The sequence below is a fragment of the Neofelis nebulosa genome, chromosome 17 (genome assembly GCF_028018385.1).
Source record: "Neofelis nebulosa isolate mNeoNeb1 chromosome 17, mNeoNeb1.pri, whole genome shotgun sequence".
In the NCBI taxonomy this organism is placed as follows: domain Eukaryota; kingdom Metazoa; phylum Chordata; class Mammalia; order Carnivora; family Felidae; genus Neofelis; species Neofelis nebulosa.
This window is the reverse complement of record NC_080798.1, coordinates 1,250,473-1,274,991: the sequence shown is the minus strand read 5'-3', so window position 1 is coordinate 1,274,991 and position 24,519 is coordinate 1,250,473. Positions and strand designations below refer to the sequence as shown.

General features: G+C 47.7%; 1 protein-coding gene across 1 annotated transcript in view; it reads left to right on the top strand.

Moving 5' to 3' along the window:
• Positions 1–7,688: 7,688 nt before the first annotated feature.
• Positions 7,689–24,519, top strand: part of LOC131500083 (zinc finger protein 530-like) — a gene marked incomplete at its 3' end in the record, with an annotated part of 39,065 nt that continues 22,234 nt past the window's right edge. Inside the window, exons 1-4 of the mRNA XM_058708821.1 lie at positions 7,689–7,948; positions 10,547–10,673; positions 12,145–12,729; positions 15,889–15,933. Of these exons, the coding sequence (XP_058564804.1) occupies positions 7,916–7,948; positions 10,547–10,673; positions 12,145–12,729; positions 15,889–15,933 (790 nt within the window). The remainder of the gene's footprint in view (positions 7,949–10,546; positions 10,674–12,144; positions 12,730–15,888; positions 15,934–24,519) is intronic.

Genomic DNA, 24,519 nt, shown 5'->3' with positions numbered 1-24,519 from the left:
TAGAGTGGGGCAGTTAGATCCTGGAAACCACAATCCTATATGAGTCCTAACACGAACATTATTTATGTGCTTACACAAAGAGTATACTGTTTTAGCTTCATCAGTGGAAAAGCTGATGACATTCTGAAATAGTATAACAGAAGTAAAATTTTGAACTTAGGAAGTGGATAAAGTCACTCAGTTTGGGTATTTTTGAGAGGGGTGGGAGAGTCGTAAATTTTATGTAATATTAACTTTGCCATGTAAATAATTTTCAAGTATATAATTCAGTAGCATCAGGTAAATTTGTAATGCTGTGTATCTACTGCCACTATTTCCTAAGTTTTTTTTTTTTATATAATTTCAAACATAAATTGTGTATCCATTAGGCAATAACTCCCCATTCACCCCTCACTCCAGCCCCTAGAAATCTCTCATCGTTCTGTTTTTATGAGCTTGTTTATTCTAGATATTAGTATTCATGGAACCATATCTTTATCCTTCTGTGCCTGGCTTATATCACTTAGCATAATGTTTTCAAGGTTCATTCATCTTATGGCATGTTTCAGCATTTTATTGCTTCTTACCACTGAAAAATATTCCATTGTTTGGGCATGCCACATTTTATCCATTCATCTATTGATGGACGCTGCGTTGTTTCCACTTTCTGGCTGTTGTGATTAATGCTGCTATGAACATGGGTGTACAAGTATAGATTTGAGTCCCTGCTTTCCATTTGTTGCAGTATATGCCCAGGAATGGAATTTTTTTTGGTCAGATGACCTATCTCTATTAAGCTTAATGAGAAGCCGTATTCTGCCTTCTCACTTTGCAACATTTTATATTCTCATAAGAAGTGTACAAGGGTTCCCGTTTCTCCACAGCCTCGGCAACAACTTGTTATTTTACCCTTTTGAAAATAGTCATCTTGGTAGATGTAGATTGGTATCTCATGGTGGTTTCATTTGTATTTCCTTAATGACCTATGGTGTTGACATCTGAAGTAATTTACTCCTGTTTCCATTGTCCTTTTCCTCATTTGTTTTCCCTCTCTTCTGTGTAACTGTATAAACTGTATAAACATGTACTGATACCTACTCCGCTCAGATGAAACTCTGCCTCCTTTCACTTCCTGAAAGCTCTATCCCATTTCTCAAAATGTCCCTCCCAGTCAGGTTTGCAGCACACACGTTAAATTCCTTTCCCCACTCTCTCTTCTGTTCTCCAAATGAAGTCAGGGAAACCCATCTTTCTTCCAGTGAGTAAACTCCACGCAGTAAAACAGATATCCAGCAGAAAGCTGACGCCCTCTATTGGAAATAGAGGTAATCTATAAAATGAGTGGAGGCTGTCATTTGGGGATTTTTCTTCCCTCTCTTTCAGCTCACAAAATAACTTCCCTAACTCAAGTGAGTCCTGTTATAGAAGGGGTTCCTCCTGCTTTACATAGGATTTTCCTTCTGCTTTAAATCAGGTCTGAGATTTCATGCTATATGGTTGACCCTTGAACAACACAGGTTTGAATTGCATGGGTCCAGTTATATGTGAATTTTTTTCAATCCATACAGTACAGTGCTGTAAGTGTATATGTATATTTGTTTCTTGTTCATTACTAACATTTTTTTCTCTACCTTACTTAATTGGAAGAATACAGTATATAATACAAACAAAAAAATGTAATCAACTGTTTATGTTATTGGTAAGGATTCTGGTCAACAGTAGGCTATTAGTAGTTAAGTTTTGAGGGAATCAAAAGCTATAGGGATTTCAACTGCCGTGATTGGAGAGGTGGAGAAAGTTGAGGGGCTGGGGAAATGGAGTTGGGGGTGTCAGCGCTAACCCCTCCTCATTCAAGAGTTAAGTACACTCTGGAATTCCTGTGTGGTCCTGACAAAGTAGGGTATGGGCAGAGAAGAAGCCTTAGAAACCTGCATGAGGTCACAGAGAATTTGGCAGAAAACTAAGGTGCAGGGCAAGGCTGGGAAAGGATAGAAAACAGCTGGCAGGGTGCTGAGAACAGGCTGGAGGATGCACAGGCCTCACAGTGCGGGTAGTATTAGAATCCTGACCAGCCAGAGGGGAGACACCCCCCTGAAACACTCTAGATGGTCATTGGAGACCCTAGAAAGGCCGCACTTTAGGTGTAACAGGGTGCCCTAATATTTATTTATTTATTTATTTATTTATTTATTTATATCATATATGTCATATCATCTATCATATATCATGTATCATCCCTTAATCTGAAGAAAGTGCTGGGCTCTCACTGATCCCCCTTTCCTGAGGGAACCTGATTTATTCTTTCCCTCCGCGGACAGATATTCTCATCGGTCAGTGGGTCAGGTGTGATCTGAGGTCGCATCTGACCAGGGACAGCGTGGGCTGGGCACAGAGGGGGTGGAACTTCAGACCCCACAGCGCCACCCTCCGCCAGAGTTCCCCCTTTCCACCCAAGGGGCCTCCAGGGGGCGCCCGCCCGGGTTCCGGGAGCGGCGCAGGCCGCGAGCTGCCCCGAGGGCGCCCCGAAGGACAGCAGGGAGCTGCGGGGTCCTCCCGGCAGGGCTCCCCCGGATCTCTCAGGATCCAGGCGCTGGGTTTCCGCCGCGGATCCCAGGGGCGAAGGCCCCTCCCACTTCGGGCCGCATACCTGGCCTGTGTGGGCGGAGGCCAAATCCCGATCTTCGCGGGCGACCCGCGGGAGGCGCCCTGTTGGCTGGAATCCGGCGAGTTCTTGGCCCCTGTCGGCGGGAACGGACTGTACACTTTGCCTAAGGCTTCTTCGAGCCTTGGTGCTCGACTCACAGGGGTCGTTTCCGGCCTGGAGGCTGTTCTCTCCCGTCCTGACCCCAGCCCCTAAGCGCCCGGGACTGACTCTGATGCATCGGACTACGGCCACATGACGCGCAATCACACGACAGTCGCTTGCCGTTGGGTCCGTGTGCACCTGCAGTCCCGGGGAGCATCCGAGCCCGGTGGAGTCTGGAGAAATACACGTCTAAACACTTCGGTGATCACCTGCCCACAAGACTCGCAGAAACTGGGTTTCAGCCCAGTTGGGGAGCGGAGCTCAGCCTCTGCCCTCGGACAAAGCAGCGCTACTTCCCAGAGACCCTCGCGGGGCCGGTGACCTTTGCTCCGCAGTGACAAGTGCGGAGCGCCCCTCGCGGAGACCAGCAGTGGCCCTACACCATCCGAAAAAGCCTTCTGCCCGGCGGAGACGCTAAGCCAATGAGCGTTCCGGATGGAGTGCTTCCGTGTTAGGCGTAGGCTGGGGGCGGGGCTTCCGGCGTCGCTACCGTGGTGTCCGCACGCACACGGCCTGCGGAGTGTGGGGTCCCGCCCAAGGTGATGAGGCCCGAAGACCCGAGTCGGACTTAACTGAGCCACCAAGGCGCACCGAAGGCACAAACAGGTTTCTAAATCCCCTCGTGTCTTAAGACTTGTGTGGCATAAGTGCCTGACAGTAAGCATGAGGATTATAATGCAAGTTAAGCTTTTGATTGCCAAGGCATCCATTGCAAAGACATCCATCTGAAATACACATATTGCCTACCCTACAACACAGCTACCAACAAAACAACTAAGTTCCTCCTTTAGAAAGCCATGAATAACCTGGAGAACTGATTGCCTTTGGGACCTCGCTTTTCTCTCTTGAAACCCTAGTGTCCAGCCCATTCTTCTTCTTTAAATCCACCTGCAAAACCTGGGCACCCCGCCCTTGGGCACCAATAAAGGCAGAGCCCCGGGTCGGAGCTTCCTCTCTCCCTCTCTACCCTTGACCCGCTATGTGGCCCTTGGCATGACTTGTACCCTCTGGGACCTGTGAGGAAAAAATCTTGTCCTTTAAAGTTCCCTCATGGTTTTTGCTGAAGCGCAACTTGCAGTCATAATAAGAACTGTAAGAGCCAGTCCACCTACCAACATTGGCTCCATGGGGCTCACCACCAGTACGATGGCCCAAGCAAGGACCTCAGGCATTAATAGCAGTAGAGTCACTTTTGATAGGCTGAGACAGACATAAGAGACTTGTGACTGTCCAACTGAGAAATAGTTGGTAATTTTCAAATCTCTTTCTCTGTTTCTCCTTTCCACCCAAAATTAGTGTTGGGATTTCCCTGCACACCAGTCTATTTTCCTTTCACCTCCTCCACCTGAAGTTACCCCCTTGGTCATCTCATCCAGTCTCATCTTTTCGATACTTAGAAGCTTACAAACTAAGTGTTCAGAGTTAATCCTGACAACACTGCTCTCGAAAATTCTCGAGATTTGCCTGCCGACTTGACAGCTATATTCACATGCTCAACAGGCATCTTGTACTTACTATGTTGGTGTCTGAATTCCCGATCTTCCCTCCTAACCTGTTCCTACTGCTTTCCCACAATCTCAGCTGATGGCAATTCCCTCATTCTACTACTGTTCGTGTATGAAGTTTGAGAGTCATATTCTGTACCGTTCCTTTGCTCATGCCAGTTGAGCAACCCAATTGAAAATCCCTTAGGAATGAAAAGAAATGACTTCAAAACACATCGAGTACCTAACGATACTGTGTCCAGTACTGCCCCAACTTTGCAGACCTCATTACCTCTCACCTAGATGTCTGTGATAAGTCACCCGGCTAGTCATCTATCTGCTGCTAACCTTACCTCTTTTTAGGTTCTCAGCCTGCCTTCTCCTCATTTCTCATTCAGACACTTAGCATGATGTTCCAGTCCCTGTCATGATTCCTCTATCAACCAGGATAAAATGGAAAGTTCTTCCAGTGATCTACAGTGCCTTTCATGATCCAACTGTAGCTTTTACCAAGCCGTTCCTCACTCACATGCTTTCAGTTGCATTATCTTTCTTACTCTGACTGGAACATGAAAGGTCAGCACTGGCCCAAGGCATCTGTTCTAGCTGTTTCCTCTATGGAACACAAGGCTATACACAGAGTTCACTCCACGGTCTTCAAGGCATTCCTTAAATATGCTTTTATTAGTGGAGCATCCCACTCAATTCTCTTTTTCTCCAGCTTTATTGAGGAATAGTTGACAAACCCTCTTCGATATCACAACCCATCTGCAGTCACTCTCTTGCACTTCTCATCATTGTTATCTTTTTTTTTTTCTGTTTCAAAGCACCTGTTCACTTAAAAGATAGTATGTTGTTTATATTTATTTTTATTAATATCCCTAATATGATTATAAGCAACATGAAATAGGGTTTGTTATCTCATTTGTTTCCTGACACATTATGCACACCCAATAAAAAGATTAATGCACCACACATGCTCAGTAAATGTTTCTTTAATGTTTACTTATTTATCTTGAGGGAGAGAGAGAATCCCAAGCAGGCTCCGTGCTGTCAGCACCGAGCCTGATGCAGGGCTTGAACTCACGAAGCATGAGACCATAACCTGAGTCAAAATCAAGAGTGGGACGCCTAACCGACTGAGGCACCCAGGCGCACCACAATAAATGTTTATTGAAATAACAAAATGAGACACCACTGTCTCCTTGTTCATCTTTATTACCCTGGAAAAGTTTTCTTAATTCTCTTTCTCTATGTATCCCTCAAATATGGTATTTTTTTAATGTTTATTTTTGAGAGAGAGAGAGAGAGAGAGAGAGAATGCACAAGCAGGGGAGGAGCAGAGAGAGACAGGGAGACACAGAATTCAAAGCAGGCTCCAGGCTCTGAGTTGTCAGCACAGATCCTGATGTGGTCTTGAACTCACAAACCATGAGATCATGACCTGAGCTGAAGTCGGACGCTTAACTGACTGAGCCACCCAGGCACCCCTGAAATCTGCTATTTTTAAGTGTCCATGGGAATTTTAAAATATCACATTTGGAGAAGCCCTCAGGATGGCAGGAACCCAGAATGCAATCTGCTCACTATTTTACCTTGTTTCATAGAATGGAAGGTCCTTTGGTCACCTGCTATTGATATTTATCTCAATAATACCGGGGAGAATACATATCTTTAATTATTGAGATATGCAGTCACATCAGTTAGAGGTGAAATGATAATAACTTCCCAGAAAGAGATGAGATGACAGATACACAGGCCTTTATTTCAAGGCTCATATACTTATTTTTACATGTATGTGGATACCACCATGACAACCACCATCCCGGCAGCAAATGGTGATGTGGTAAATACGATTTCCAGATAAGTGTCAAATTTAAGAAAGAACATGTTATGAAAATAATAAAGAAATACTGTCTTGAAAATCAATACTTCTTGCTTGCGTTGGGACATAAATACAAGGAGAGGCACGTGGCTGGTGTCTGAGGGACCCAGAGACATGTCATTCTCTTCTACTTGCTTTAGGGCTACCTACTGTTCTGTGTTCTCTCTGATAGCCTGAGTTCATCTTTTGTCTCTGTCCAAACTGACTGATCCTCACAATATCCACTCTGAAGCCTTCATTATGCATGAAGTGAGGATCAGTAAGAAAATGTGTTTAACTCACAGCTGCTCTATAGCCATTGTTGGCATATACATGTTTTTCTTTTCCGGGCATAATTTGCTGACGGAAGTTGGTAGGAGTATTAACTTTTTTTTTCTTTTTTTACCTTTTACTGATATTTCCCCAGCGCTATCCGACACTATCCCTGAATGACTACATAACCATTATTAATGGGTTTCAGTGATTTTCATTTCACAACTGTTGCTGAGATCATCTCAACTCCCCATACAGACACCATCCCTGCAGTAGCAGCAGGAACGATAATAACTTCCCGTCAAATGGATGAGGTCTTAGTGTCCCAAACCTTTACTTCATAGTCTGGTATCCTCTTTGCCCACGTGCTCCCATACTGGAGAACACTATAGACACTGTCCTTTTCCAAAATGACATTTGGTAAGTGGTTCTTCTTTTATTATTGTTTTTAAGTTTATTTATTTTGAGAGAGATAGAGCATGAGAAGGGGAGAGGCAGAGAAAGGGAGAGAGAGAATCCCAAGCAGGCTTCGCCCTGTCAGCACAGTTGTCTCATCTTTTAAATACTCGCCAGATTCCTAAAAGGAATTAAATATGGCTAAGGATAGGGAGTAACAGATAATATGGATACAAACCCGTGTTCCTCAGTGAGTTGGACACAATCACTACCTATACGGCCAGCAGAGAGATTTTCTGTGGGAACCAACAACAGAGTTCACCTTTGTCCTCCTGCTCTACGGCAGTCTAACACTTTGTTTCCTCTCTGTCCTGTCCCTGTGCGGAGTCTTTTTCTTTTGTTCCTGACCCAGCGTACTGAAACTCGCAAAGCTGACTCTAACGTTTCGGGCTAGAGGCATTTGAAAAGAAAGAAGATAAACTATTAGGCTCCACGTTTTGTGTCTGCACGACTCTGTGGAATGGACTGAGTCACTGGGAGCATCTGAAATACTACTTCTAGAATCCGAGAAAATGCTAAGCTTCAAGGAGTCCGAAATAACTTCTCTAAACACCTAGGTGATCAGTTGCACACGACACTCCTCAGAAATCTAAGAGCAGCCCCTTAAAGGAGCGAGGCCCCTCCCCCGCCCTTGGGAGACGGAGACACCACCTCTCAGCACCTCTCCCTCCTAGTCTGCGGGTGAGGGGCGCCCCGCGCCAGGGCTTTTCGTGCTGTGAGAACTACACTACCCAGAGGACGCTGCGCCGGGCGTCGTCGTCGTTTAGCCAATAGAGGCTCACGAGAAGGGCAATTCCATGTGTTCCCATCGTGTCGGGGCGGGACTTCCGGCGTCCTCCTCGTGGCGGTAGTTTTGGCTGCTGTGAGCTCTACGTGCTGGGTCACGGACTCCTGAGGTCGGGTGGAGACTGAGGGGGCCGAGAAGGCGCGAGGGGAGGCGCTGACCCCGCCGCGCAGACTGGCGTCCGCGACTCCTCAACGCCGCCCGGGCTGCCCCGCGCCGGGGCCGGGACGGGGACCGCTGGCCCGGGTGTCCGCTCCGCCCAGAGTCAGATGGCGGCGACCGCGCGCAGGGACCCGGCTCAGGTAAACGCGCGCCCCCCGGGCCCCCCTCCCCCCCTCGCCCCAGACCCTCCAGGCCCGAGCGCGGGGCGCCTGCTCGCGTCCCTGCGGCCCAGGTACCGGTGTCCGGGCCGGGGAGGCGCTCGCGTGTGGGGACCCTGTGTCTGAGCGCTGGCACGACAGGGTGCGGGAGCGGGCTGCAGGGGAGGGGTCGGCTGGTGCAGGGCTGCAGGGGGCGCCGAGGGGGAGGAATTGGGGGGTGTGGGGTCCTCCCTCTGCCCTCAGGGGAACAGAGGGTGTGCGGCGGGGTCACGGGGGGACTGGCAGGTGGCCATCAGAGGCTGGGAGCCATTGAGAATTGTGAACAGGAAAGGCCTCACCTGAATTAGCCTTTTTAAAAAGTTTTTACAAGGTGCTAAGGGGACCAGACCGGAGGAAGGATGATAATAGGAAGCACAGGGAGGTTTTGGTCCCTGTCCAAGGTCATACAGTTGTAAGACTCAGCTCTGGGGACTGAGGATCAGAGAGACTGTAGTTATCCCAGGTCACCTGGCTCCAGGGCCGGGCAGGGGTGCAGGGTAGCCCCGAGCCCATGGAGCCCTGCCATGGTCACCTGCCTCTCCGAATTTTCCTCTTCATGCAGACCGTTATCAGTACAGAAGCACTTATGAACCCTGCAGAGGTGAGTGAGTGGATGGTGTTCCAGAACCTCACTGGTCCTGATTCCTCTCTTTATCTCTGTGATTGTGGTGTCCTGACACTCTTCATTTATCATTCTTCCAGGCCTGGGGACTGGGAACAGGTTCTAAGCCCAGGGTCCTCAGACCAGGCTGGGGGTTCTGTGGAGTGGTTCCTATTGCTGGCAGCCAATAGAATGAGGTGTGGAGGACGGTTGCCCCAGTATAGTACCAGTGTCTGCAGGCCTTTGGAGGCGAGACTGAGCTGAACAAGGGTAGCTCAGTGTCCTTTCTCATGGGAACAGAGAGCACAGGGACAGGAGTCAGACCTGGGATGGCCCCCTGAGAAGTTGGGTGTCTACTCTGGAGATGGTGGGAACAGTGGGAGCTTTGGAGCAGAGGAGGGATCTGTTCAAGCTCTTATGCTTCCTGCGGCTGCAGCACAGAGAACAGACTGGGCGAGTGAGCGAAGTGGCAGGAAGACCAGGGAGGAGGGTACTGCGGTAGTCCAGTGAGCGCTGATGATGTGGACCAGTGCGGTGGCCTTGGAGGGGGTAGAGATGGCTGGATTCTGAATCAGGTTTTTTCAGTAGATCTGTGATTTTCTGATTTTGAAGGTGAGAAAGAAGAAAGTAGAAGGGTTTCTTAAGAGGGTCCCACCCTCCTGACCTAATCAAAATCTGATCACCACCCCAAAAGGCCCCACCTCCAAATCTCCAAATTCCATCACACTGGGGGTTAGGGCTCCAAACATACCACTTTTGGGAGAATGTGTACATTTGGTCCGTAACGCAGTGCGTCACGTTGAGGAGGGGTAATCCCAGTCATGATGATGTTAATAGTAGCCTCGGAAGGGGTGAGTGAGGTCAGAGGCTGGGTCTCGTGCTTGGTCACCTAGTTGGGGGGTGCAGACCAGTGTCTGCGTGTGGGTCAGTGAAAGAGAGGAGTGGTGGGAACAGTGTGGGAAAGTGGATGACCTGATGGGAGCAAGGCTTCTGAGAGGTGGGTGCACATGAGATGATGCAGGAGTGTGGGAGTAATGGAGGCAACATGGTGGTGAGGCCAGGACTGCTGCTTACTCACTGCTCTGGGGTCACCAGGACTTTGTTGTGACCTTGGTGTGCCTGGGGACTTTCGGTCGGGCAGCTGGATTAGCTCGGGGGCCAAGTGCTCATGTAGGAGAATCTCTGCACCTGGGGTGGAAAAGTTCTGGGACTGGCTCTGGATGAGGGTTGGACAGAGAGAAGAAGGCTTGACCGGCGAGAGCCGATCAAGTGCGGCATGAGTGGAGGAGGGTCATGAGTGCTGAGATCCACAAGTGGTTCCGTGTGGCTGCGGTTGAAGCGAGGAGCCGTCAGGCAGGGAGACCTACGGAGCAGGACTCTGGGCTGCCTCTGGCAGTGGGACCATTGGAGGTGTGCTGCTGTAGTTCTGGAACGTGTTTGAATTTGCCAGACTCTATGCCAGAAGAAGGATGGGGGGTGCCTGTGGTACAGAGCAGAGAGAACTAGGAGAGAGTGGGAAGTGAAGGCCCAAGGGCCCTGGCCTTGAGAACATAAGAGAGAAATGGGAGCCCACACCCTTGGTTACGTCTGGGACATCTGATCTGGAGAATTGCTTAACGAGAGAGTGTGTCCCTCTTGGGGAACTTGGCAGGGCGGTCTCAGAGAAGGCCTGGCCTGGTGAATGGCAGCTGCTGGAAGGGGCCTGACATCAGAGTTTTGGTATCGTCTACCTGCCCACCTGCCTGTCGTTGCTGTGGGTGGAGATGGTGATCAAAGGGACCAGAAGGAGACAGTGTGCATCAGATGCCCCAGGGCCTGGTGTCTTCCCTGAGATGGGGATGTGGGGAGGTGGGTGAGCAGGGGAAGGATGAGTGGGTGGATGAACTTGGGAATCCTAGGGGAGAAGCTGATTATGGAATGAACTGTCCCCACTCTGGCAGAGTTGTGTGACTTTCGAGGACGTGGCCGTGTACTTCTCCCAGGAGGAGTGGGGGCTCCTTGATGAGGCTCAGAGGTTCCTGTACCACGACGTGATGCTGGAGACCTTTGCACTTACAACATCCCTGGGTAAGGCCTTCATCTTCCTCTCAGTGTTGTGAGCTGCTCTTTTTCCCTCTCCCAGAGCTAAACCTTGGCCTCTGCTAACTTCCCCACTTCCTTGGCATGTGTGCTGTAGGTGCCAGTGCTAAGCTATGTTCACTGCCCCAAGCGGTGCCCTCAGCAAGCCGCCCTAATACCTGCTACCCCACTGTGTACAGGGAAGGGTCTGGGAATCTGGGAGTCCCACAGTCACCCGAATGGATCTCACATTGCTCACCCTCTCCCTGGTGGGATGACTGTGTCCAGATTCGTGGCATCTTGTGCCCCAGGTTTTGCCTCCTCCTTTTTTTTTTTTAAATTGAGATATAATTGACATGTGACATATTGGTTTCAGGCATACAGTGTAATGATTTGATACTTGTATATGTTGTGGAATGCTTACTACATTACGTGTAGTGAACGTTCATCACCATACAGAGTTGCAGATATTTTTTCCTTGTGATGAGAACTTTTAAAGATTTCCTTATGATTGCCTATATCAGGAATTGTAAACATCGTCATGGTCCCTACTTACGTGGTCCTTAGACCTTTCTTGAAAGACCGTGCTTTGAGATTTTAATTGCAGTGTTCCTTTCTGTGGTCCGATATTTCCTAGTTGCTCTGGGCTGGTGCTGACCCCTCACCTGTCCTGTCTTTCCCTAAGGACTTGCCTCACTCAGGTCCTACGTAGTTCTCCAACTGGGAGTCTGAGGAGGTTGCTGGCTGCTTCGCAGGGTGGACTTGGCCCGGCGGTCTCAGAGAAGGCCTGGCCTGGTGAGTGGCAGCTGCTGGAAGGGGCCTGACATCAGGGCTGTGTTTAAAGTATACCAGGAACCTGCCCTGTGTTCACCAGCGTTTCGGTGCAGGTGCCACTGGACACATCATTTCTACACCTTTTTTCTGCATACTCTATGCTTTTCTGACTCTGAGTCACATTTCATCTGTGACTTCTATTCCTGGCTGTCCCTGGCTTTCTGACCTCCATCACTTGTTCCTCTCCATCACGTGGTCTGCAGTTCTCCTGTACGTAATGTGTTGTGAATGTGTTGTGATGTGTGCACATATCCTTAAATTGTCCTTGAACACCAGATACTCAGTTCCACTGGTATTTCCCTGGGCCTGGGCAGAACCATTGTTCTCAGTAGCGTGGACTTGTCCCCAGACAACAAGTTCCTGCTGAAGGCTGTTGGCATAGGAGTGAATTAGTGATCCTGCCTCCCCTCCCTGTGTGGCACCCCCTACTTGTGCCCTTTGTCCCAAAAGGTCTCCCTCATTCTGTCATCTTTAGAGGCCCAGTACTGCAAAGCAGCCCTCCCTTCAAATTGGTGCCCCATTCTGAAATTATACCCGTGGATTCTGTCTTTGGTTTGAATGTATATTTTTGACACACATTTTTGATGGGACTTCCCTCTCTTCCTCAGAGGTAAAGTATACTTTATCAGCATTTCTCTTCTTTCAGATTGTTGGTGTGGAGCAGAGAATTTTGAAGTACCTTCTGAGCAGAGTGTTTCTGTAGAAAGAGTGTCACAGGTCAGGACTTCTAAGACAGGTTCATCAATCCAGAAGACTCATCTCTGTGAGAATTGCGTCCCAGTCTTGAAAGACAATTTGCAACCTTCTGAGCTCCGAGCGGCATATTCTGGGCAGACATCATACTTGGGTGGGGTGACCAGAGGCTTCTGGTTTGGTGCAAACCTTCACCAGTATCAAAAGCATGAGAGTGGAGAGAAAATGTTCAAAATGGACATGGACAGTGCCTTGTTAGTGACGAGCTGCAGATTCCACGTGTCAGCGAGGCCCTTTGCCAGTGGGGAACGTGGAAAGGACTTTCTAGCTCCCTCAGGCCTTCTCCAGCACCTGGATATGCCCAATAGCGAGAAGCCCCAGAGCAGCATTGAGTGTGGGGAGCCCTTTACCAGCGGAATAAGTCACAAGTGGATCAAATGCAGGAGAGCTTTCAGCAACACTCACACTCTTGACCACCAGAGATTCCACGATGGAGAAGGTCTTGACGAATGTAGCAAATGTGGAAAAGACGTCAGCTGTAAATACAGACCTTTTCAGCACCAGAAAATTCACACCGAAGAAAGATCTTACAAGTGTAGTGAATGTGGGAGGTTCTTTAGTCGCAAAACCCATCTCATTCGACACTGGAGAGTTCACACTGGAGCAAAGCCTTATGAGTGCATAGAATGTGGCAGATCTTTCAGCCAGAAATCTGACCTCATTCAACACCAAAGAGTTCATACTGGAGAGAGGCCGTACGAGTGCAGTGAATGTGGGAAGTCCTTTATCCAAAAATCTATCCTTATTAAACACCTGAGAGTTCATACTAACGAAAGGCCTTACAAATGCACTGAATGTGGGAAATCATTTACCCAAAGTTCTGGCCTTCTTCGCCACAAGAGAGCTCATGCTAGAGCAAGGCCTTATGAATGCACTGAATGTGGGAAATCATTTAGTTGTAAAACCCACCTCATGAGACACTGGAGAGTTCACACTGGAGTTAGGCCTTATGATTGCATTGAATGTGGGAAATCTTTTAGTGAGAAATCTGTCCTCATTCAACACCAAAGAGTTCACACTGGAGAAAGGCCTTATGAGTGCAATGAATGTGGGAAATCCTTTAGCCAGAAATCTGTCCTCATTCAACACCAAAGAGTTCACACTGGAGAAAAGCCGTATGAATGCGGTGAATGTGGGAAATCCTTCAGCCGTAAAACCCACCTTGTTCGACACCAGACAGTTCACTCTGGAGCAAAGCCTTATGAGTGCAATGAGTGTGGGAAATCCTTTAGCCAGAGCTCTGGCCTCCTTCGACATAGGAGAGCTCACCTGCAGTGAATGAGAAATCCTTTAGCTGCAAACTGAGCTCAGTCAACACCAAAGAGTTCACACAAAGTGAAACAGATGCAGAGAATGTGCCCTTTCCTTATTTAGTTTAACTGTGGTGGAGGAAAGCCTCTTGAGCCATCTGCCTGAACTGAATTTTATAGATCTGAAAACATCTACAGACTGGAGATTTCCCTGTAAGTTTCAGTTATGCGGGAAGCATGTACAACCTGTCCAAGCTCCTTGCCAGGTTGATGTCACTACCAGTTTCGGTGGCAGCAGCCACTTCAGCTCTACCACGTGGCCAGTCCCCACAGTGTGTGTCAGTCACCTTGGTCTGCTTGTCAAAGCTGACCTCTGCTCTCCCATGTGCTAGAGGAAATCAAGAGTATCCTGAGCCTTATGATATCTTCATTCCCTTCTCTCTTGACAAGTTAGCACATGGACTTGACCCTCTGCTGGCCTCTAGAACACTATCTGGGTTCTGCTGATGGCCTGCGCAGAACTAGCTTTTTGAGAGATCTAACTGCTCTCAGGGAGTGCTCTTGATGAGGTTTTCCAGCTTCCAAGTCATCGAACTGGAAACTGTCGCACAGCTTTGGCTGGTTTGTGCAATAATAAAGGCCTTTCTGTTTAAGCACCTTTAATCTTAGAAACTCTGTCCACAGTGTAGGGTAGCTTGAAGGACTGCCAACTTGAAGTGGAAAGTTATGAGGGGATGCAAACGTTGGTGCCTCAGAGGGGACAGTGTGATGGTAGAGTGTAGTGGTCTCCAGTTGTATCATAGTCTGCGTTGCTGCCAGGACCTCCTAGGAAAGACTGCTCTGTGGTCCTGAGTTTTTGCCTGGATGCCAGAGGTCACCCTGAGAAAGGGGCAGTTGTGACAACACCCGTGCTTTTGGAGACAACGTGAAATTTTCCTTGTTCACGGGATACCTCAGTGCCCAGCAGTGCTGAGGAAAATCATCCCCAGGTCCTGCAGAGGAGCTGTGCACCCTGATACCCAGAGCTCAGTAGGCCAGTGTTGCTGGCTGTAAGACTGCAGGGGCAAGGGAACCCATAATTGGCACAGAAACACTATCAATAGAGCGTGGAGGAGACTGCCGCAGGGTACATGGAGTGTGCCTCTCCCGGGTGTGCACCCACAGGTGTTTCGGTGACTGACTGCAGGCTGCGAGTGTACAGAAATCTCAGGATCTCCAGGTGGGTTTATCTTGTGTGGCTGAAGTCATTGGCAGACCAGGGGTTTTGTGGGTTCCTGTAGCCAATCTGAGCTGTTAACCTCAAGGCCGTTGCTGTACAGGCAACAGAAGAAGGCAGGGGAGAAGGGAGATCCTGTACTCTGGGGATATGGCTATTGTGACCCAGCTAGCAATGCCCTTACTCTGGTGGAAATGGCTTTCACTGTTGGCCAGTATTAACTGCCACTGAGGAAAGGCTGACCCTCAGGCATGAGTGAGACAGTGGAGTCAATACAGAGTTCCCAGACCTGATGTTCTGAAGGGTGGGAGATTTGGATTTTTACTGTGAACCACTTCTGAAAGCTGTATTAAGTTAAGGCATAATAAACATAGACTAAATTGAACGTATTTAAAGCATTACAACATGGTAAGTTTTGACCTGTGTACACTTAGGAAACCGTCACTGTTAGCAGTGATAATGAGCATGTCTGTCACCTGCATGTTTTCCTTTCTCCCTTTTATAATCTGTCTCTGGCCCTCGAGGCAACCATTGATTTGCGTTCTTTTAAAATTGATTGCATTTTTTGGGGTGCCTGGGTGGCTCAGTCGGTTAAGCGTCCGACTTCGGCTCAGGTCACGATCTCACGGTCCGTGAGTTAAAGCCCCGCGTCGGGCTCCGTGCTGACCTCTCAGAGCCTGGAGCCTGTTTCAGATTCTGTGTCTCCCTCTCTCTCTGCCCCTCCCCTGTTCATGCTCTGTCTCTGTCTGTCTCAAAAATAAATAAACGTTTAAAAAAATAATAAAATTGCATTTTCTAGAATTTATGATTAACCATAAAGTGTTTGCTCTTTTTTTCTGTTTTCTTGATGCTGCGTTGAGAATCCTAAATGGCGCCTGTATGAATCATTTATTCTAATTTCTGAGTAGCTTTCTCTTTGATGTGTCATCAGCTGCATTTATCCATTCATCTGTTGATGGATATTTGGATTATTTCCAGTGATGAGTTTTTGCAGATAAAGCTGGTGTAAACATTTGTTTATAATTCTTTATATGGATATGTGTTTCATTTCTCCTATTTTAATGACTCCTAGTGCACTGCCTGAGTCATGGGGTAGGTAAATATTTAACTCCTTTTTAAAAATTGCCAAGCAGTGATCTAAAATGATTGTGTCTTTTTGCATTTCCACCAGCAGCGTGTGAGACTTCCAACTCCTTCACACCCTTGTCAGTGCCTGGTAAGATTGACTTTTTAATTTCACCTTTTTAAAATAAGTATTGTTATCTCATTTGTTTTCATTGTATTTCCCTAAGGATTTATGGTGTTGAGCATTATTTCATGTGTTTGCTGTTTATCTTTTTTAGTAAACTGCCTCTTCTTACCTGTGGACTATTTTCTCTCTTATGAAATTTGGTTATTTTCCGTTTAGTAACAAATAAGATGAAACAAAACAGACTTAGGTTGGAATATTTGTTCTTCAGTAATGTGGGCAACTTCTTTGCTGCATGGAATAGGTGTTTTTGAATACTCGAAGAATATTCTGTCATTTTTTCTTTATGGGTATTCTCTTTGGGGGGATATGCACAAGGTAGTGGCCACCTATACGATTTATTAGCATACTTTTCATCACTTTTTAAAATATTTATTTTATTTTTATATTTTTATATATTCTCGAGAGAGAGCTCATGCACATGTACAGGGGAGGGGCAGAGAGAGAGTGGGGACAGAGGATCTGAAGCGGGCTCTCTGCTGACAGCCAGCTGACAGCAGAGTGCCCGGTGGGAGGCTCAAACTCATGGACCGCGAGATCATGACCTGGGCCGAAGCGGGATGCCTAACTGACTGAGCCACCCAGGCGCCCTTCCGTCACTTTTCTAGGCATAGACATTCCATATATTGTATTCAATAATATGATAAATTAAGCCTTAGTTTCTAGCATTTGCTGACTTTCTTGGTATAAGTTCTCCCATGATGACCAATTTCAAACTGCCGACATGATGTCCCCAAACGGGGTTGGGAAAAGTTGGCAGTAGCACACCATTCTATTTCTACCCTATTGATAGAGTACCCACAGATGGCCTCCAGACCGTATGTGATACGAAAACAGTAAAGTGATCAGGGAGTGACACTATTTGAGTATTTGTGACTTCAAGTTTGGCTGATGTATAATTGACTAAAATGCGCATATTTAAAATGTGTATTTGGACGTTTTGATTCATAAAAACAAAAGCTTCCTTGTGCACTTTTAAAATTCATTCTCCTCCTCTCTAAAAAAAGGAAAAAAAAAAAAAAGATAAACCAGGGGTACCTGGGTGGCTCAGTTGGTTGAGTGGCCAACTCTTGATTTCAGCTCAGGTCGTGATCCCAGGGTCATGGGATCGAGCCCCTCATTGGGCTCTGTGCTGAGCTTGAAGCCTGCTTAAGATTCTCTCTCCCCACCCCCGCCCCTCTCCCCAACTCACATGTACATGCTCTTTCTCTCTCCCTCTCTCTCTAAAATAAAATTAATTAATTAAAGATAATCTTCCCAACATAGAATTACTAATACAAGGACATATTCTACCCTTTTTAATGGCTACTTTCAAATATACACAGAATGGAAAAGATTATGGACCCTTAGTCTTCTATCATTATTTAGGGTCATTCTTGTTTCATCTCCCTTCATGTATATCAGTGAGTTATTTTACCCACTAAACCCAGACATTATGGTGGGGTTTTTTGTTTTGTTTGTTTTTAATGTTTGTTTATTTCCGAGAGAGAGAGGGGCAGACTGTGGGCAGGGGAGGGACAGAGAGAGACACACAGAATCCGAAGCAGGCTCCAGGCTCTGAGCTGTCAGCACAGAGCCCCACATGGGACTCAAACTCGCAAACCGTGACATCATGACCTGAGCTGAAGTTGGACTCTTTTTTTTTTTTTTTTTTTTAATTTTTTTTTTTAACGTTTATTTATTTTTGAGACAGAGAGAGAGCATGAACGGGGGAGGGTCAGAGAGAGAGGGAGACACAGAATCTGAAACAGGCTCCAGGCTCTGAGCGGTCAGCACAGAGCCCGACGCAGGGCTCGAACTCACGGACGGCGAGATCATGACCTGAGCCAAAGTCGGATGCTTAACCAACTGAGCCACCCAGGTGCTCCCAGACATCATGGTTTTTAATGCAATGCTTTTCTAAAATGTTAAGAGTTTTTTTTATAATGCAAATAACTTTCTCATGTAGTAAAAATATTGTGAATTGTGATAAATACGAAAAATTCAGTGATGAATTTTATCCATTTTCTCAAAAACGCATTTGATTTTTCAGGCAGAGTAGTCAGACTCAGGATGCAGAATGTGTTTTGCAGGTCTCTTAACCTCTAGATACCGCTTCTCTTTTATTTGTATTTATTTATTTTTAAAGTTTACTTATTTATTTTGAGAGAGAAGAAGAGAGAACATGCACATAAGCAGGGGAGGGGTGGAGAGAGAGGGACAGAGAATCTCAAGCAGGCTTGAGTGTGTGGAGCCCAACACAGGGCTCAATCTCATGGACCATGAGATCATGACCTGAGCTGAAATCAAGAGTCAGATGCCCAACCAACTGGGGCCACCCGGATGCCCCTTATCTCTTTTTTGTTTACTTGTTGAAGTGATGAGCCATGTGTCCATGACAGTTTGAGGCATTCTAGATTTGACTCCCTGTATCTCATAATGTGCTGACCCTTCCCCCAAATTTCCCGTGCACTAGATACTGATGAGTGTTTGAGGTCTGGTCCTGGCAGATGGGTGCCTGGCAGTTGCATAACCTGGAAATGCATTCAGGCATCAGATGGGATGGATGTGTGGTGATGACACTGTAGCGCAGCCTGGGGACACACATGCTCAGATCTGGGGGACCCTGTGTGTCAGGAGTGCGATGCTGATACTCCTTAGCGCTTCCTGGCCATACCTGACATACACCCTGGGAACACGTGTGACAGACGTGCAACGCTGACATCCTCAACACAGTGTGAACCCGTGTGCGAACACCATATCCATGGCACAAACGGTGTGTGATGGACACGAGGCATGCACACCTGGGATATGTAAAACTCACCAGGGACCTAGGACATAGGTGGAGGCATTGACGTGACCTAGCAAGCCCGGGGACACAGAGGGCACTAACGCACCACAGAGACTCGTGGGGCAGGCATGTTCTAGGGACGCTGCAAAGCCTGGTGGGTGGGCCACACAGTCATCGTACAGTGTCCCTTGGACCAAGGACGATGTGGCGGGGGCAGCCTGGTTTGAAGGAACAGCCCCCTCCTCTGTCACTGCAGGTCTGACAGTGCGCTGATGGGAGCACAACAGGTGCCTGTGCAGTCATCCCTGTTTCCTTAAGGCCTGGGCCACAGTCCTCCACGGGTACGGGAGGGTCCGTGTGCTTTCAGAGGGCACACGGACATGTCTTTACGTGGCATGGGTGGGCACTCCTGCAGCCAGCCCTCTCTGTTGTCGTTCCCCCGATTGGCCTCAGGAGAAAGTCTGGGTTTAGTGCTGAGTCTGCGTACCCCTCTACACATTACTAATTTCCCTTTCTGCAAGCCGAGAGCAGTCCCGAGGAGGCCCCATGAGCTTGCTGGGACGTAGTAGCATTATTTTGATTTTATTGTTGTGTTTTCATGGCAACTTATTCTTTATGGCAAGGAAAATTTTTTCCCATTTACCAGAGCTCTGGAAAGAATATAATAATTTAGGAAAAATAAAATATGTGTCACTTTAAAGAGAGAAATTAGTAAACACAAAACAAAATAAAACAACAGCCAGAGCTAACATGTCCTAAACACTGACCACATGCCTGTCCTGTTCCAGGCCCTGGGATGTCTTGCTCAGTTTTTTCTCCCCATATCTGCTGCTCAACAAAATAAGCAAAATGTGCCCACTGCAGGGAGTGCCTCACAAAGCTGAGCTCACTCACAGTAAGTGACCTGCCTACTTGGTGGCAGCTGTCTTCTGACTTTGATGGTCAGGATTCTTTAGGACTGTTGGAAATGTTTTTGGAAATGTTGGGGAGTGGACGATACTTGGTGTCTGGGTAAAGGTGCTTATTTTATTCAGTATAGAGGAGTTTGCCTTTTTCAGAATTTCATATAAATCGAGTCCTTTCTTAGGTGGTTTCTTTTATACGGCACAATTATTTTTTATGTTTATCTCTGCTGTGTCAAGAATAGTCAGATTTTGCTTTTCTTTTAAAAAAAATTTTAATGTTTATTTTCGAGAGGGAGGGAGAGTGTGAGTGGGCGAGGGGCAGAGAGAGAGGGAGACACAATCTGAAGCAGGCTCCAGGCTCAGCTGTCAGCACAGAGCCCGACGCGGGGCTCGAACCCACGAACCGCGAGATCATGCCATGACCCGAAGTTGGACACTCAATCGACTGAGCCGCCCAGGCGCCCCGGTATTGCTTTTCTTTTGAGTCGTGTAGCGTATAGGTCGATACTTTATACTCTGTGGATATCACGCCTTTTGTGCATTTGTCTGTTCATTAGCATTTGGATTGTTTTCAGTTCCTGGCTCTTAAGATAAAGCTGCCACAGACATTTATGTGAAGTCTTCATGGAAATATGTTTCATTTCTTTTGAGTTCATACCTAGGAGTATCGTGCCTAAGTCAGAGGGTAGTTGGATGTTTGGGGTTTTTTTTAGGAAGCTGCCGACTGTGTTCTAAAGCGGGTATGTAATTTCACACCCCCACCAGTAGCGTGAGTGTCTTTTCCCTACAACCTCACCAATATTTGGTATAATTAGTCTTTTTAACAACGTTAGCCATTCTAATGTTTCTTGAATCCTTGTAAAAGGGGAGAGAGGGGGAGAGAAGCCCAGGGTTTGTTAGGCTTCTTTGATTTTGAGAGAGAACTTTTCCTCCACCAGGAAGGAGGACCCCTCACCCACTGGGGCCACGAGAGGTGGCCAGCATTGGGATCCTAGAGTGCCCATTCCTGCCGCTTGGGCCACAGCATTCGGCGGACCTTTGATGTCTCCTCATGTTCCCTCTGCAGGCTGGGTGGATTGTCCTCCCTCTTTGCTGACCAAACACACTGAACTTGACAATGTCCACTCGAGCTTTGCTCCCTGTGAAGGGCGTGGAGACTTGTACTCACAGCTTCCCAGCGGGCACTGAGTGTCCCTGTAGCTCATGTTTCTGTGTGTATGTTTTGTGGTCTTTTGCGTGTGTGGTTTGCAGTGGAATGTGTAGGAGCATTTCACTAAAGCGGACTGTTCTCCTTCCTCTCAGATAGCATTCTGTACCCGAATTTTCCAAGTTTCTCTGGAGATATGCATACTCAGCATCACTGTGAAGGCTAAAGGAGTGAATTTCGGTGATAAAGTTTATCCAAGAGGAGTGACGCTGTTGTATTAATCATTATTTTCTGTACATTTTGATACTTTTATATCTTAAATAACCTTTTGGCTGGGGCTGGCCAATTCTTGGTGATACCAGAGGGCCCAGCCGGGAGCGTGTCTCTGCTGTGCAAACGGACCAGTCTAGAGCCACACCTCCGTGTGGCCCACACACCCCACCAGGCAGTATTCCTCGGCCTGGGTCACTCCAGGACCAGGTGCCAGGCAAGTAGAGACCATCCCTGGGCCTGAAGCCTGCTGAGGTAACTCCAGCCAACCAGTCCTAACCTGCTCCCCTGGCCTTGCCTCGCCTTCTCAGAAACCCCGGGAAAGTCTTCTGGCCCAGGTTCTCCCCTGGCTCGCGCTTCTTGACCCAAACCTGGTCTTCCTTCTGTGGCTTTGCCTGGCTCTTCCTTCAGTGGTGTTGACCTCTGTCACTACTCGGGCACCTTTGTACACGGAACAGGTGCAGTGAGGGCCGTGGCTGCCCGCCCGGACATCCCAGGCTGCAGATGCTTCCCTTGGGAGGGCGCAGCTAGCCGCCGCCACTGCTGCTTTCTGTGCCTGCCGTGTGCCGCCGTGACGTTCCAACCTGAACCGTAAGAGAACCTTGGAGGCGCGTGGCTCTGGGGTCCGCTCGTGTCCTAGGTGCTGGGTCCAGGTTGGCGGTGGCTGTAGTTCCCTAGGTTGGCGCTTTACCTGGAACATCATGGTCCGCTGGGCCAAACCTCGTTTGACCCTGAGTTCCTGGCAGTGACCTGGGGTATTTGGGTGTCTGGCAAAGGGTCCCACAAGGAAGCGAGAACAGGCTTCCTCCAATGGGACTGTGTTGGGGTTGAGTCTGGTCAGCCTGCCCACCGGTGCTGAGGGCTACAGAGGGCTCCTGGGCTTGCCCTTCTCAAGGGCATTCCTTGCGGGGAGTCTGGGTATTGGTCCCCATGAGCTATAGATCTGCTTTCAACCAGGCATGGGTCCCTGGGATTTGCAGGGGGCTGCCGGGGCTGCCTAGCACCGAGGGCTGTCCTCCTCATGGGAAGCCAGAAGTAAATGTTTCAAAGGCACATCCCTTGTTGCTTGCTTTACTGTTGTCACGATCCGTCCCCCAACCAAGTAGGATATAAGGGATCCCATCCTTGGACACTTGTGACTCCTGTTAAATTTTCAAAAGGTAAAAAGAAAAACCAGCACTCCCCCTTAAGCACCTGAGGCTTCTCTGCTCGTTAGAGACGACAGATGTCCCTGTCACTGCTGGGGCCCTTGTAGGTGCCGCTGCCTGGTAACGAGCTAGGAGTCTCCGTAAGCCAGAGGTCCCCGAGTCAGGATGCTGCCCACATTGCTCTTTTGTATGTAGACCCTGGCCCCTCTGAGGGCGATCGGGACCACCAGGAGCTGGGCCGATAGACACCCAAAAGGGAAAAAAGGAAAACACTGGGGGACATACAGGAGACAAAAGGGGAAATGGGGTGGGGAGTATAGACAGCTGCCTAGAGACAAAGTCATTCTAAAAGATTTTGCCTAAGGAAAAAAAAATGAGGGGGCACCGGATGGCTCAGTCCGTTAAGCATCTGACTCTTGTTCTCAGCTCAGGGCTTGATCTCAGGGTTGTGAGTTCAAGCCCCGCATTGTGTTTGTTCTGTGCTGGGTGTGAAGCCTACTTTAAAAGAAAATGGGGAGATGAGCTGTCCAGGGGAGAGTTGGCCTGGGAGCACCAGGCCCCTTAGCTTACCCCCATACCCCCTTTTTTCTTGTAAGCCCGAGACACAAAGTAAGGAAGCCACCTTCAGGTAACTCAAAGCGTGAATCAGAGGTAGAGACAAAGGAAAGAGGAGTAAAGATTGCTCTTGAGGCAGCTGCAAGCCCGAGTTCGGGGGACTCAACCCTACGTGCAGAGCAGATGCCAGGACTAGTAGCAAACAGTGCCAGTCCTCAGTGACTTGTTTAAGAAACACACCCTGAGATAATGGGGAAAGAGAGTAATAATGTATACATATGTTTAATACTCTAACATTCATATATAATAAGTTGTGTGTTCATATATGTTATAGCAAAGTGCTGCAATGTGACCCCATTTAAGAATTGAAAACCTCAAATAAAAATCCAGAATTTATACACTAACAAATTTCTGTAACAAAAAGGTAAAAAAAGAGACTGATTGGGTTTTGTGCCTATAAAACCTAGATTCTTTTTTTTTTTTTTTTTTTAATGCTTTTTATTTTTGAGAGAGACAAAAAGAGTGTGAACAGGGGAAGGGCAGAGAGAGAGGGAGACACAGAATCTGAAGCAGGCTCCAGGCCCTAAGCTGTCAGCACAGAGCCCGATGCGGGGCTCAAACCCACGAACCGTGAGATCATGACCTGAGCCGAAGTCGGACGTTTAACCCACTGAGCCACCCAGGTGCCCCGTAAAACCTAGGTTCTAAAGGTACTTTAACATTTGCTAAAATGCACCAAATGACAACTCCATGGACCTAATTGATACTGTTACTTAAGAATATTCTGGTTACATCTGAGGATCCCACTAAATTTAAATGTTGTGCCCTTTGTCGCCTCAGAAAGTAAATAAACAAACAAAAAGTAAATAAACATAAAATTGGAGGAAAAGCGAGTATGCCTTGGTAGCCTTGCCTCAATTTCCCATAGTCCTAGGACCCATTGCTTTAAAATCGGGTATGGATGCTCTGACAAAATAATGAATTAAAGCCTTTAACAGTTCCAAATTGACTTGATAAAAGGAGACACCATAAAGCCTATTTGGAATATTAACATGGCCCAATGTAAGTTAAAATAAGACCTTCAAGGGTTAAAACTTACTGTGTGAAGACTAGTTGATAAGGGGGTGGTTTCCCCAATGTTCTGCCACTTGACAGCCCAATTTTGCTTTTTCTGGATTCTGGAAATAACTGGGTTCCTCGTGATGAATTTCTTTTTATTTTTTTTATTTTTATTTTTTTTTTTTTTTCAACGTTTTTTATTTATTTTTGGGACAGAGAGAGACAGAGCATAAACGGGAGAGGGGCAGAGAGAGAGGGAGACACAGAATCGGAAACAGGCTCCAGGCTCCGAGCCATCGGCCCAGAGCCCGACGCGGGGCTCGAACTCACGGACCGCGAGCTCGTGACCTGGCTGAAGTCGGACGCTTAACCGACTGCGCCTCCCAGGCGCCCCACCTCGTGATGAATTTCTACGGCCGGGATGCTGTGGTCCCATCCATGAAGGCCCCGTGCCCAATATTATTAAAATTACTGATTCTGTTAATCGGTAACTGATCAGTATTTTGTGCTTGTAGATTTGGCTGACGTGTTCTGTTTATTTCAGCCTATTTTAACCGCCTCTCAAACGCAGTTTGTTTCCACTTGCAACGGGGACACAAGACTTTTCCCAGTTCACACACGGGCTACAATGACAGCTCTGCCATCAGTCTGCACACGTCCACCTTTCTCCAAAAGCACAGGTGTGACACTACATTGATG